The 13,387-nt window shown below is 34.2% G+C and overlaps 1 protein-coding gene across 8 annotated transcripts in view; it reads right to left on the reverse strand.

The window, feature by feature from the left end:
* Positions 1-13,387, reverse strand: part of ADGRB3 (adhesion G protein-coupled receptor B3) — an 857,936-nt gene that overhangs the window by 61,279 nt on the left and 783,270 nt on the right. For all 8 annotated transcript variants that reach the window (XM_017345224.4, XM_002714524.6, XM_089333072.1 and 5 more), the window contains 3 exons: positions 6,877-7,027; positions 3,908-3,977; positions 754-820 (listed from right to left, as the gene is read on the reverse strand). In XM_017345224.4, the coding sequence (XP_017200713.1) occupies positions 754-820; positions 3,908-3,977; positions 6,877-7,027 (288 nt within the window). The remainder of the gene's footprint in view (positions 1-753; positions 821-3,907; positions 3,978-6,876; positions 7,028-13,387) is intronic.

A 13,387-nucleotide genomic window follows, 5' to 3' on the forward strand; every position in this document is an offset into this window, starting at 1 on the left:
AGGAGGGAAGGAGAGAGAGAAAAAAAATTTGCAGGTTACCATAGTGGAAATTTTTAAGGAATTAGTTTGGGAATAAAAAACCAAATGCTTAGATGTTTACGCATTACATCTGGCAATGGTTCTCAACCAGGGTTTATTTTGACTCCCAGGATCAGAAATGTATGGAGTCTGTTTCTGATTGCTACAACTGGAGGATGATACTAGTATTGTAGAAGGTGGAGGAGTGGGCTGCTGAACATCCTAAAACGCACAGGAAAGCTCCCATAACAAAGAAATATCTACTTCAAAATGTTGGTATCAATGAGGTTGAGAAACCCTACTATGTGTGTATACACACACACACACACACACACACATAAACTGATATTAGGTAGAGGCAGCCTCAAAGACATCTTCCTACCAATAATTATCTAGATTGTATAGAACAGTATAAACGTGAAATGATAAAAAATGATGAGATTCTACACATTAAACAAGTAGTATTTATTAAAATTCACTCAAATTTCTTCACAAATCTGAAATTACAATAAGAGAAATATCATACTCCCAAGTTTAAAATTTTTCAGTATTTAAAATAAGAATATTTAAGATAACAAAAGACTGAAAGCAACTGCTATTCAAACCAGAGTAATAGTTCACTGAATTTTAAAATTTCTACATAATGAATACATTATTAAAATTGTCACTCTAACTGACCACAAGTTTTTTTGTTTGTTTTTCTAAGAAAATAAAATAGTTTATTTTCATGTTTACCAGGACAACAGCAGCTGCAGGTCCAACAAAAGCATAGAGTAGTCCTCCTTCGAGAGAGAGCCAGCAGCTGGAAATGATATTAGATAAAAACTAACAAAAATTAGTGATAAGTATTAGACCACTAAAGAGTGCTACATATAACTTAGATTATAGTATATTTAGTCTTGGAATTTTGGCATGTTTCAAAGATTTGTAAACTTAGAAAGAACTTAGATGATATGGAGAAAGCAAGAATTAGATTACTTTATGAGCAAGAAACATTACTTACCTCTCACTGAAAAGAAACTTTAATTATAAAGCTTTACCTTCAGACAGTTAAAAGACTTTACTTAAATACTTTTGCAGTGAGATTTCTATATTTACTTTCATTGGAAGGATGACGATTACTTAAGTTTTATAAAATGCTGCTTCATACCTCACAGGACTTTTCAAACATACTTTTAAAGTGTGAGGAGTCAGACAGATTAATAGGCAGTCAGGTTGGTCCCAGTGGAAACTGAGGGTGTAAAGTGCTTGCTGCCCCCAAAAGTAATCTTTAGCAAGGTCAAAAGTGCCTGCCCTACACCTTGGGAGCTTCCAGTCTTATGAGAATTGCAAGGGAATGGTGATTCCATCCTTCTGAGTTCACAGATTACTGTGAAAACAAGTTAACTACCCAACCCTTTTTGTTTTATCATGAGCAAGCCAGACAGGGCAAATAAGATTACAAATCAGATCTTTTGATGTGTTGTGTCCCTGCTTTATAACTAATGATTGTCAGTTTTTTTTCTTTTTTTTTCTTTTTCTTTTTTCCAAAATTGTGCCTACATATCCCACTACCACAAGCTCCTCCAGGTCTTGCCTCTCTTGGAGCACCCATCCTGGCCTCTCCACCAGGAGGTCTCTGACTTAAATAAATTTTGCCCTTCTCTCTGCTTTGTCCACTTGGAAATTCTTCTTCCATGTGAGACAAAGAACCAAGGTAATCTTGTCACCCATAACACCCATAACAAATGCAAGAACAGTGTTATTTTTAGAATTTTATATTTAACTATTCTTCCTTGAGGCCACTGAGCTATCTGGATAAATTGAATTAAAAGCCATCACTGCATGAAATGGATCATCTACATTTACATGTTTTTTCTTCTAATTTTACTTGTTCCCATACTAGTAAGAAAATCCACTAAAAATAAGCTTTTGAATAAAACTAAGTGCAGTTGTGTTTGGTTCAATGACTAAGTTCACCAAGAGATGTGGGTTTGCCTTGATAGACATGATAGTACACTTACATTAATATTCATTCTCTCACAGGAGAGGGCAACAGAGGCTTTGCAGGGCAGTATGTCTGCATATGCATGATCCAGGAGACTCAACATGAGAAAAGTGTGAGGGATTGTTTTTGTTGTTTTATTTTTTTTCTATTGTGGATGCAAAGCCATGCCTATCGTTTCAAGCAACTGTTTTTTTTTTCTTGTATTTGACCCATTCTCTATTTCTTCTCAGTTCACAGAATCAGCATGCTGCCTTTAAAAATAACCCTCAGTAGTAACTGCTCTACGTCTGTTTTAACAATAAATTTTTCTGTATTGATTGTGATGGTGGTTACTGACTTAGCCATTTGTCAAAACTCACAGAACTGTTCACTTAGTAGGGTGACTGTCACTCAGTGTAACTTACAATAATTGAAATTTATAATTAGTAATATATATGAACATATACTTGTATACACACAAATACATGTATTGCTAGACACACATATATGTGTGCATGTATGTTCAAAGTCTTCATTTAGCTAATGTTCCTTACTATTACAGCACATAGACAAAATTTTACTTTACCACCTTGGGGTAAATAATTAAATATCTATTTTTTTAGATAACTTGGAGAAAAATAACTTAATCTGACAGAACATTTTATTTTGTTGTCTCTGAGCCTCCCAATGACTGTCTCCTGTATTATTGTCTAAGTTAGTCTTCCAACTGAGATTTAGTTTATCTTAGAAGTAATACTAACAGAGATACAGTATATCTTGTTATATTTACCCTAGGCATTTATCCTGTTATAAAGAAAAATTATAAAATCAATACACTACTCATTTCATTGTATATTTTAATTATAAACTCCTTGAAGATAGGAACTACAACAACTATAATCCTGCTTTTTTTCCATATTTCAAATACGGTGCCTATCAAATAGTGGATTATATTATCTGTAGTCATATTATTGTAGAAAATAATAAAAATAGTAGTACTATAGTTAGGAGCATTCTGCTATGTATGCTGTTAGAATTTTTTTTTTGATAGTGCAGATTTCATAAGAAAAGCAAGTGCTATGATAACACTACATCTTTAAACTCTTCATATATTTCTTTTGGGTGCACAAGTGCAGTGATATCTATTGGTATGCTCCCAATTTGGATGAACCAACCAGACAGCCTAATTAAATGATCTCAAACCTAAAGAGGATTAAACAGAACATCACATTTTGAAATTCATGCACATTTCTTTCATCATTTCTTAACTGCCCATAAAAATTTCAGAACAAATGCAGTAAAACATAAGAATTCATTGTTTTAAATTTGATTTCTTAAATGTAAGCTTTACTATAAGTCTCTCACAGAATTTATCAACATTATAGTCATAAATGGGTTGGAATCATAGTACCTTTTCTCCTTTCCAATTTCTTTCATAGCCCAAGAATTTCCTAATGTAAAATCAGTTGATTGTTCTATAATTTTTAGTATAATTACTCCAACATAGAAACAAAATTTGAACCAATGTAACATAAGTTGGCTAATAATAATATACACTAGCATCAATAAAATTAAAGTATCAGAGCAGAATCACATTCTAAAAGGAAAATGCATCAATATTTATATAGTTCTAAAATATTTTTGAGACAATATGCATTTTGAATAGTGAAATATTTAAAAAATAAACACATTGGTCTTATTAAAATGGGATATTAAAACAAGGATTCTAAACAGTGATGTGGCCTCTATTTCTTAAATCTTGTACACTTAAGTGGTCTTATATCATTTTTCATTAATGCAAGTTCTATCATTGTTAATGACTCCACAACAAAATGCAAGATATAAGTAATGCCAAAAAAGACTGATAAATATTTAATCACTTGCTTAAGTGCAAATATGATTTATCACTATGGATTGACTTACTAGTGATCAGTGCCATATCCCTTCGTCCTGGTGAAGCCTACTGATGTGGCCACTACTAATGCTGGTAAACCTGCAAGAAAAGCGATGCTACATTTCATATTCAGCTGTAACCACCATGCACAGGGGCCCAAGAAAAGCCAGGACAAACATCCAAAGTGACTACTTTTGGATGGCGTATTTCACAAAGTATGTTTCCATTACAAAATTTCTTTCAAGTACAAAATATGAGAGGGACAGCTGGGTTTTTAACTTAGTGCACTTCTCTGATGTTGCTAGGTTACCACCACATTTGGCATGGGTTTAAAGGGAAGTAATAACAGAGATTTAGTATATCTTTTAAGTTATTTTTTCCCTAGGGGTTGACACTGTTATGAAGGAAATTTATAGTTATAAAGTCAGAAAGGCAAAAGCTGGATATGCTAGTGTGATTGAATATCAGAGAAATGCAACATTCAGTTGGCCACATATTGACCCACATCAAATTGTACTTATAAAGTAGAAAAAATAAAATCTCATCAGTTATCTCTGTTTTTATAATTCACTTAATATAATGAGAATGTAGGAACAGGGAATTCAGTTACCTGCACCAATTCTGGCCTAAGAGCTTCTTTTAGTTTATGTTTATGTAAATCACACTTGGTTCATTTGAGTTTGGTGAAGAGAGCTCAACCTAATTTACAGTTTGTCCAAGTCCTGGTCATTCCTTCTATTCAGGAAGATTATATTTGCCTTTCAGTTTGGAAAGCTCATCATGCCATCATCTTGCATTCCCTTTGCCCCTCTTATTTCTTCCTATCATTCCCATCCTTCCTGCTGCTCTTTCTTTTGTGAGCCTTCTCTAGTGACATCATGTTCCTTCACGAGATTTCATGTCAAGAACTAGAGACAGCATCTCAGAGAGACATATGGTAGTTTTGAACAAATACAGATGATTACATATGTAACAAATTAAAAATTTAGTCTCCTCCATCTCTACTACTCTTTCCTTAATCATGTAGGTATTTATTGACTTTTTTGATTGATTGGACTATCTTCATTAGAAAAAAGTAATTCTTTCCTGGGTTATAATTGAGGGATTAAAACTCCATGTTACATAGAATTTGTGCTTAAATTTTTTTCCTGAATTCATTAGGTTGTAGTGACTCATAACAAAATCCACATGCCACTATTCTGCCCACTCACAGAATGTCTGATAATCCAGCCACAGGAAGTTTGGCTTTTTACTACTCAGAATATTTTAATATTAACTGTAAACTGAGAGACTAGTTAGAAACAAATAATATTACATAAGGTGGTAACCAATCTTGCAAATCATGACTATTCTCTATCAACAAATGCGTTCTTTTACCTGCATTCTCTATTTCTTTTATCTATGGTACTAAGTCATGACAACAATGGGCCTGATTCCAAATTTAGAAGGTTTTGACATGGAACCCATATAGAAATTTTATGAAAGTTTAAGCAGAACATATTTTCCTACTACATCTTAACTGGTAGAGTTAACTAGGCAGAGTCCTAACATATTAGACATGGTAAACCCCTATGAAATCTGATGGATCATCTTTAGATGTTCTTGGTCCTCTTTTACCAGCATAATTTTTTTATTGTCATAAGCCCATTTACTTGTAAGTTCCCAGGCTACCTCTTGTATCCTATTCTCTCATTTGATAGAGTAGATATTTGTTATAAAAGTATATTTGGTTTTAAATTCACCAGATTTTTAGTGTGTATCCTCTACCACTCAAAAAAAAAAAAAAAAGTCCTAGGCTTTTCATAAAACCAGTTGCTTAAATTAACTAAGCTATCATTAAAATAGGCCCCATGAAATGTATAGATTTTTTTTTTGACAGGCAGAGTGGACAGTGAGAGAGAGACAGAGAGAAAGGTCTTCCTTTTGCCGTTGGTTCACCCTCCAATGGCCGGGACTAGAACCCGGTGTGCCGGCGCCGCAAGGCGAGGATTAGCCTAGTGAGCCGCAGCACCGGCATGTATAGATTTTTGAGATGTCCCTGTCGTGAGTCAATTTGAGAGACGTTTTTCCTAATAAAGCATGCAAATAATTAATTAATTATCAGTTCATCAGTGATTCTATCTAGAAATTATTTGAGGACCCCATTGACTAACCATGAGGTTTTACTCATTCTCTAAATGGCTTTCTTCCTATGACATGACAGTTTTTTTTTTAAAGATTTATTTATTTAAAGGGCAGATTAACAGAGAGAGAGAGAGTACACAATACAAAGGTAGGGGAGAGAGATGAAGAGACAGAGAGACAGAAGGATATCTGTTGGTTCACCCTCTGAATGTCTACAATAGTCAAGGCCAGGCCATGAGGAAGCCAGGAGCCCAGAACTGGATATGTGTTTCCCATGAGGATGGCAGAGACCAAAGACTTTGGGCATCATCCACTGCCTTCCCAGGCATAATAGCAGGAAGCTGAAAGAGAATTAGAGGAGCTGGCCCTTAAACTGACACTGATAGGGGAAGATGGTGTCCCAAGCGGCAGTTTAACTAACTGCACTGCAATACCAGCCCCATGAACAGCTTTTTGTTTTTTTGTTTTGTTTTGTTTTCTTTGGAAAATTGTTTTGAGATTTCATGGAGTCCTTAAAGTTTTTTTGAAGGGAGTGCATGCCTATTGAATTGTCATTCTTTGAACTCCAAATATTTTTTTTCATTTTCCAAAAGCATTATAAGAAAGTACTTTGTACTCCTGTACCCCAAGTTTTATCTTACACCATATAGGCACTGCTGATTAACTGAATAACATCATGCATATTCAATATATTTTCCTTTTTAAAGTTCCGTGATCAATGATGTTCAAAACTAACCACCTCCATATATTTCCATGTCTACATATCAAATCAAAGACAGAGTAGCCTGGGGATAATCACCCTCCACTGCTTCAGAATGTAAATGTGCAACATAATTTTAACAAGAGTATGAAAGGGTTGTACATATATGCTTACCCCATCCAAGGCACAGAAAGCGTTTCCTTATAAGCCGTGTCCTAATTTTTCCAGTTACAGCCATATAGGACTGCCACGCCTCAGTCAAAACCCAACAGAATGAAGCCAGGAAGAAAAAATGCAAAAACGCAGTGGTGGTTGTACAGATACTCTGCGGAAACAAACAAAAAAACAACTCCCATTGAGACTAGGAGGGAAATCTCGCATCCTTCAGGGGCTGCTCATGTCTGACTTACTGATTTAATTTCACATACCTACCTCTTCTCAGTGACTGAACAATTATTTACAGAAATTAGAAACCCTGTAGTCTTTATACTATGAACAAGATCTACAACAGAAAAAAAAAAGGAAGTCCTAATTCTATTTGCATTTAATTTTTTAAAGAGGAGAGCCATGAACGTAAATTTACATTCAGGGGAGATTAAAATTACTGCTTTACTTGAATTTTTTCCTGAAATATAATTATGAGAATGGTCCTTTATTTGATTTACATTACAGAGAGCTTGCATAATTATTTTGGTTACATTCTTTATCCTTCTTTTGTAACCAAGAAGGCTTCTTTGTTGTTTTATCTGCATTGATAGTAAGATTACATTTACAAGTACAACAGCCTTTCAAAAGGAAAAATTACTTTGCTTTTATACATGTGTGATATTCAAGGTATAATAACAAAGTACAAAATGAGGTTTGGCTAATAGCCTAGCACAAAACTAACATGTATTTTAAAAGCACTTAATGAACTGTTTCTGTGTTACTATACTGCGATGTGTGTCGTAATCAAGTCATGGGTAGTATACAGCTATGATTTCATAGATATTTTCTTCATGCAACTTAATCACTCTGAACATGCCAGCCATTAGTTATGACTTGTGTGCAAAAAATCAGCTGCTTCATTTTGGTAAAGGCTGCCACTTATTACACTATTGTTATAATTTCTTGGTGCAGATCATGCTGAACTGCAAACCATTTAAACCAAAGGCAGCAACAGAACTAATTACTTCCTTTGTACGTTTCAGTATTGCTGTTTCCAAAAATCGAAAAGACAAAGACAAAGGACATTGGAACTAAAAAATAACATTATAAAAGTTAAATAAATAAAACTAAAATGACCACCTTCCCAGATGTACTCTACTTCATCTCTAACGATGAATCTCTGACTAGAATTTTTATTTTTTGCCCCAAGGTATTCACATCAATTCTTTATTTTGTTGAATTTCACCAAATGTTATCTTAGCTTCCAGTTATTTGGATACTCTGAAAAGAACTGTAGCATGATTAGCACACCACAGTGTTTCAGTGATGACAGACAACCTCTAGAAATTGAGTAGCACTCGTCTAGACATACAGCACCTGATTAACCAGTTAGGACGATGGTCCTCATTAACGTAAGAAGCAATAAACAAAGTTAACACATTTCAGCATGTGATTCCTATTTCATGTAGTGGTTAAATCTACTTAGTACTTAAATTTGTGCTTACAGAGATCAAACTCCATATGATAAAATCATGGATTTCTTGAACTCTCTTCCTCACGTCTTTGTTCCTGTCTCAGGTAAAAGGTAGTAGCTTTAATTCTTTTTTTTTTTTTTTTGCACTTTTTACGCAGAAACTTTTCTTCTCAAAATTAAGGTTCAAATACCTCTAAGTTGACCACTTTGTTCATTTCTGATCTATAGTCCCTGATCCCAATTTGAATTTCAAAGATAACTCTCCTGTTCAATATCTGAAGATTAGTTACACTTTTAATTCACATTTCATTTCCTTTCACCAGTTTGTTTTATCTTAATTGTAAGTGCTGGCAAAGCTATTACTTCTCCATTTTTGAACAATCAATAAAAGCTTGTATCAACAAGCAATGTTAAAATGTTGAAATGTTTGACTCTAAGTGCTAGATGCACTGAAATTATAAGAAATAATGAATATTCAGTGTCTTAACAACAAATTAAAAAGCATATATATTGGGTTTGTTACTTTGGGACTCTCTGATATTCATCTTAATTCAAATACAATTGAGCTACATGTAATTTTAGGCTGCTGACATTTATTTCAATAATTCATGTCTCTGGGTAATAACATGGCTACAGCATGTGAGGGGACTACATTGTAACCAAAGAAATAAGGCCTAGTTTTATAAGCAATAACATCCTTTTATGTCCAAATGAATATTCGCTCTCAGTATGGAGGCAAGTAATCTCAATCCAAAAGGTGTGTATATGTGGACTAAACAGGTCTAAAGTCACAAAACTAGCCTTAACTTAAGATTATAGCAAAATCTTTGATCCTGAGAAACAGAAAAAGAGAACTACATTTGCTTTATCATCATGGGAAAAGTATATAAAATCAAACACTTGACACACCAATTCTCTACTCATATTCTGTGCTAATGCAAATAGTCTTTTGAAAATACAACTTTTATAAACGGCCACAAATGTCACATCAGCTTCCACAGAAGTGACCATTCCAACGTTTTGATCTCAAAATTCTTTGATTCTCTTATAAAACCTAAATCCCTCATCAGCAAACCTCAAACACATCCATTACATTCCCTCAGTATGGGGACGTTTTCTATTTATAAACCTGAAAGTCTGATTTTCTTTTTCTATAAATAGGTTCATATCTTGATACCAGTTACCAGTTCACTTATCAGTACCACGGGACTCATGATCAGAAACTCTCGTCTTACAGCTTTCCCAAGTTCAGCATTTGTTTGTCTGCTCTTGATTCCCACTACAACTGGGTACTCAAGTTCACCATTCCAAAGATGAACTTATGAGCACCTCTACTTCATCATCCAATTCTTCTACTTTACTTGCCTGGGCAAACTCCAATCTCATCCTATCAGTGTCACAGCTGACTTACACTGCTAACAAGTATTACAAAACATAAATTGGACTGAAGTTGGCAAATGAGTACTGTTTATAACCATCATTCTCAAGGATGAAAGTACTTCACAATGTACATTGAGAATGGAATTAAAAGATAAATTAATCTTGGTGCAAAAAAGAACTGACCCATGCTTAGGCAGGGTCTTCAAAAGGTCATGGGAAATATTATGAAAATGTTGCTGATGGATTGCAAAGTTTATTTGCACCAAAATAAAGTCTTTTAACTCAATTTTCCATGAATTTTTTGAAGTGTCCTCATACAGTTTTCACCCCAAATCCTTAAAGACAACAGAAAAGATATTTTAAATAACTGCAAAATGGAACTGTGAAGCAAGATGGATTAGGAACCATGTGAAACCTATGAAGACAGCAGATGAGAACAAATTGCAGACAGACACCACGGCTATATGTGGGGAGAAGGAATGAAGACGTGGAAAGTGGTTATGAGTTATGATACATAGATGGCATTAAGTTCTAATATCTATTAAAGGCACTTCCAGGAGGAATAAATACAGAAAATTGGGAGAAATACAGCATTTAGCATTATGGGAATTTTCTCATAATTAAAAAAATTCTTCTGGCTGTGGTGCATATTAAAGATGAAGTCCACTCACATACCTAGATATGGTGAGCATCAAGAATAAAGAGAAAAATCTTTAAAGCTGATTGAGTGAAAAAAATGATTACAGATAAATAAGACTGACATCATATTTCTTGTGATCAACCTAGGATACAAGAGGCAGCAAAATAATATCCTCATTATTGTTAAGGGAAAAAAAACTTTGAGGATGGAATTCTATAGCCAAATAATTATCCAAATGAGAGGTAGAAGAAAAGATTTATTTTTTAATTGAAAGGAAGTTTGCAGTTTATTACTCAAGATTATCTCTGAAAGAATTGCTATACAATATAAACCATCAATAAGAAAAACTCCACACTGAAGGAATAAGATGAAAGAAATCATAGATAGCAAAGAAAGTAATAAAAATATATTTTAAAGTAGACATTATACATATACACACACATATATATATATAACTATACATATATATGAGTGAGTCAGAAAATTAAACCACCTGCATACAAAATTCAAAATAATAGCAGTGAGGTTTAAAATATAATAGGGATGTAGCCGGCGCCGTGGCTCAATAGGCTAATCCTCCACCTTGCGGCGCCGGCACACCGGGTTCTAGTCCCGGTCGGGGCGCCGGATTCTGTCCCGGTTGCCCCTCTTCCAGGCCAGCTCTCTGCTATGGCCAGGGAGTGCAGTGGAGGATGGCCCAGGTGCTTGGGCCCTGCACCCCATGGGAGACCAGGAAAAAGCACCTGGATCCTGGCTCCTGCCATCGGATCAGCGCGGTGCGCCGGCTGCAGCGGCGGCCATTGGAGGGTGAACCAACGGCAAGGGAAGACCTTTCTCTCTGTCTCTCTCTCTCACTGTCCACTCTGCCTATCAAAAAAAAAAAAATAAATAAATAAATATAATAGGGATGCAATTTGGAAGGTAGCATACAAGAAAATGAAATATGCTAAGGCTCTTTTTTGTTGTTTTTAGTGATATTTATTAGCTCTGAATGATAGAAAAATATTTTTGAACATTTTTGTTAATCATGTAAAGGTAACCACAAAAAAGTAGAAACATAATTTATTTGTAAAATAGCAGAGGAACAATAGAATTAAGAAAAATTGATCAGTCCAACAGAAGGTGGGCAGGGAGATCACAACCTAGAAAACACGTTAAGAAAGAAAATAATAATTCCAAACATCCAAAATAACGATAAATGGAAATGCCTAAAATTCAATGGTTAAAAATTAAAAATTTTCATATTGATTAAAAAAATCTAATTCCAGTAATTTTTATAAGACATCCCTCTAACCCAATGATACAGGGAAACTGAAAAAAAGAAAGATGAAAAGAGCTATATTAAGCAAATGTTAATATGCAAAAATCAGATGCCAAAATGTTAATATTGGAGAAAACATTAAAAGAAATGAAGGATTTTCATACTGATAAAAGGAACAGGCCATTAATAAGTTTCAGAGGTAACATATATTATGAAACGAATAATAATTTTTCGAAGTATATGAAACAAAAATTGGGAAAACATGAAGATGGACTGTCAAACTAAGATTATAATGAAAGTCTTATACCTCTGAGAAGGGCATGGAAAAATAACAATATGGAAGAGTATATTAACACAATGAATACAAGTGTTTTACTTTTTTCTTTGAACTACTGTACATAAAAAAAACCAGAAGATGCACAATTCTTTAAAACACAAACAGAACATTTATAGATGCAAACTAGTCTTGGTGTAATAAAATAAACTCCAGAAAGTTTATAGCATACCTAAAGACAATAGCACAATAAAAGTAGAAATCAAAATTTTCAACCATTGAGTGGAAAAGCTTTTAAATAATTAATGAATTAAGGGGAGGCTAACATCTAAATTATAAATTACATATAATAAAATTGAGGAAGCAGGTATACAAAAAATATTTTGCTATGGGAATTCTCAACATACTCATAGATATAAATAGATTAAAAAACAAGAGAAAATGAAAACAAATGGGGTACATAAAGATGTCAGAAGACAGAATTTTAAAAGGATAAAATCAGAAATTAGCAAAACAGAATTTTTTGTAATTAATAATCATGTCTGAAACCAAACCCAAGCCTGAAAGGCCAGTAAAGCAACTACGCCTCAGCAAAGTAATATTTGTAAGCAACAGAAAAGACAAAATAGTAACACTAAAATGAAAATGACTGGGGCCAGTGTTGTGGCATAAAGAGTCAAGCTATGGCCTGCAATGCTGGCACCAAAAGGGGAGGCAGGTCAGAGTCCCTGCTGCTCCACTTCCTATCTGCTCCCTGCTAAGGTGCCTGGGAAATCAGTGGAAGATTGCCCAAGTACTTGGGCCCCTGTACCCACGTGAGAGACCCAGGAGAAGTTTTGAGTTTCTGATTCAGCCCCAGCTATTGCAGCCATTTGTGGAGTGAACCACAGATGGAAGATTCTCTCTCTGCCTCTCTGTCTCCATATATATCTGTAACTCTGACTTTTAAGTAACTAAACACATTTTTTAAAAAGATCATAATGATAGCATGTAATGTATACATAAAAACTTGAAAAGCTACACAAAATGAAAGTTCTACCAGTGAAACATGAGTTATTGAAATTGGCCTGAGTGATAAAATGGAATAATGGTGAGAGAAGTAACCCTTCAAAAGAGATAAAACATTTAGAAAAATTAACAGGCAAATTTTAACAAATGTAAGCATAATATAAAATTCCCATTTTAGAAAAACATTTTCAGGCTAAAGCAAAAGAAGTATCCAGCTCATTTTACGAGGAGGCTAATTTTGATACTAACATGAGCAAGAAACCTATAAAGCACTTGTGTTTAACGACATAAATGCATAAGTACTAAATAAAAGCTAAACACAGAAACACAATATAAGGATAACAAATCAGTATCAAATCAGAATGTGTCCACTAATGCAGGGTGATTTAATATTAGATATCATTTCCATAGAATTTCATTCTGCTATGGTTTGGATATGGTTTGAGTGTCTTCCAAAGCATCTTATGTTGAAATTTAATCTCTATTGTGAAATATTAAAGA

The sequence above is a fragment of the Oryctolagus cuniculus genome, chromosome 5, assembly GCF_051225735.1.
Source record: "Oryctolagus cuniculus isolate XC-2025 breed Fujian yellow rabbit chromosome 5, ASM5122573v1, whole genome shotgun sequence".
Lineage (NCBI taxonomy): Eukaryota > Metazoa > Chordata > Mammalia > Lagomorpha > Leporidae > Oryctolagus > Oryctolagus cuniculus.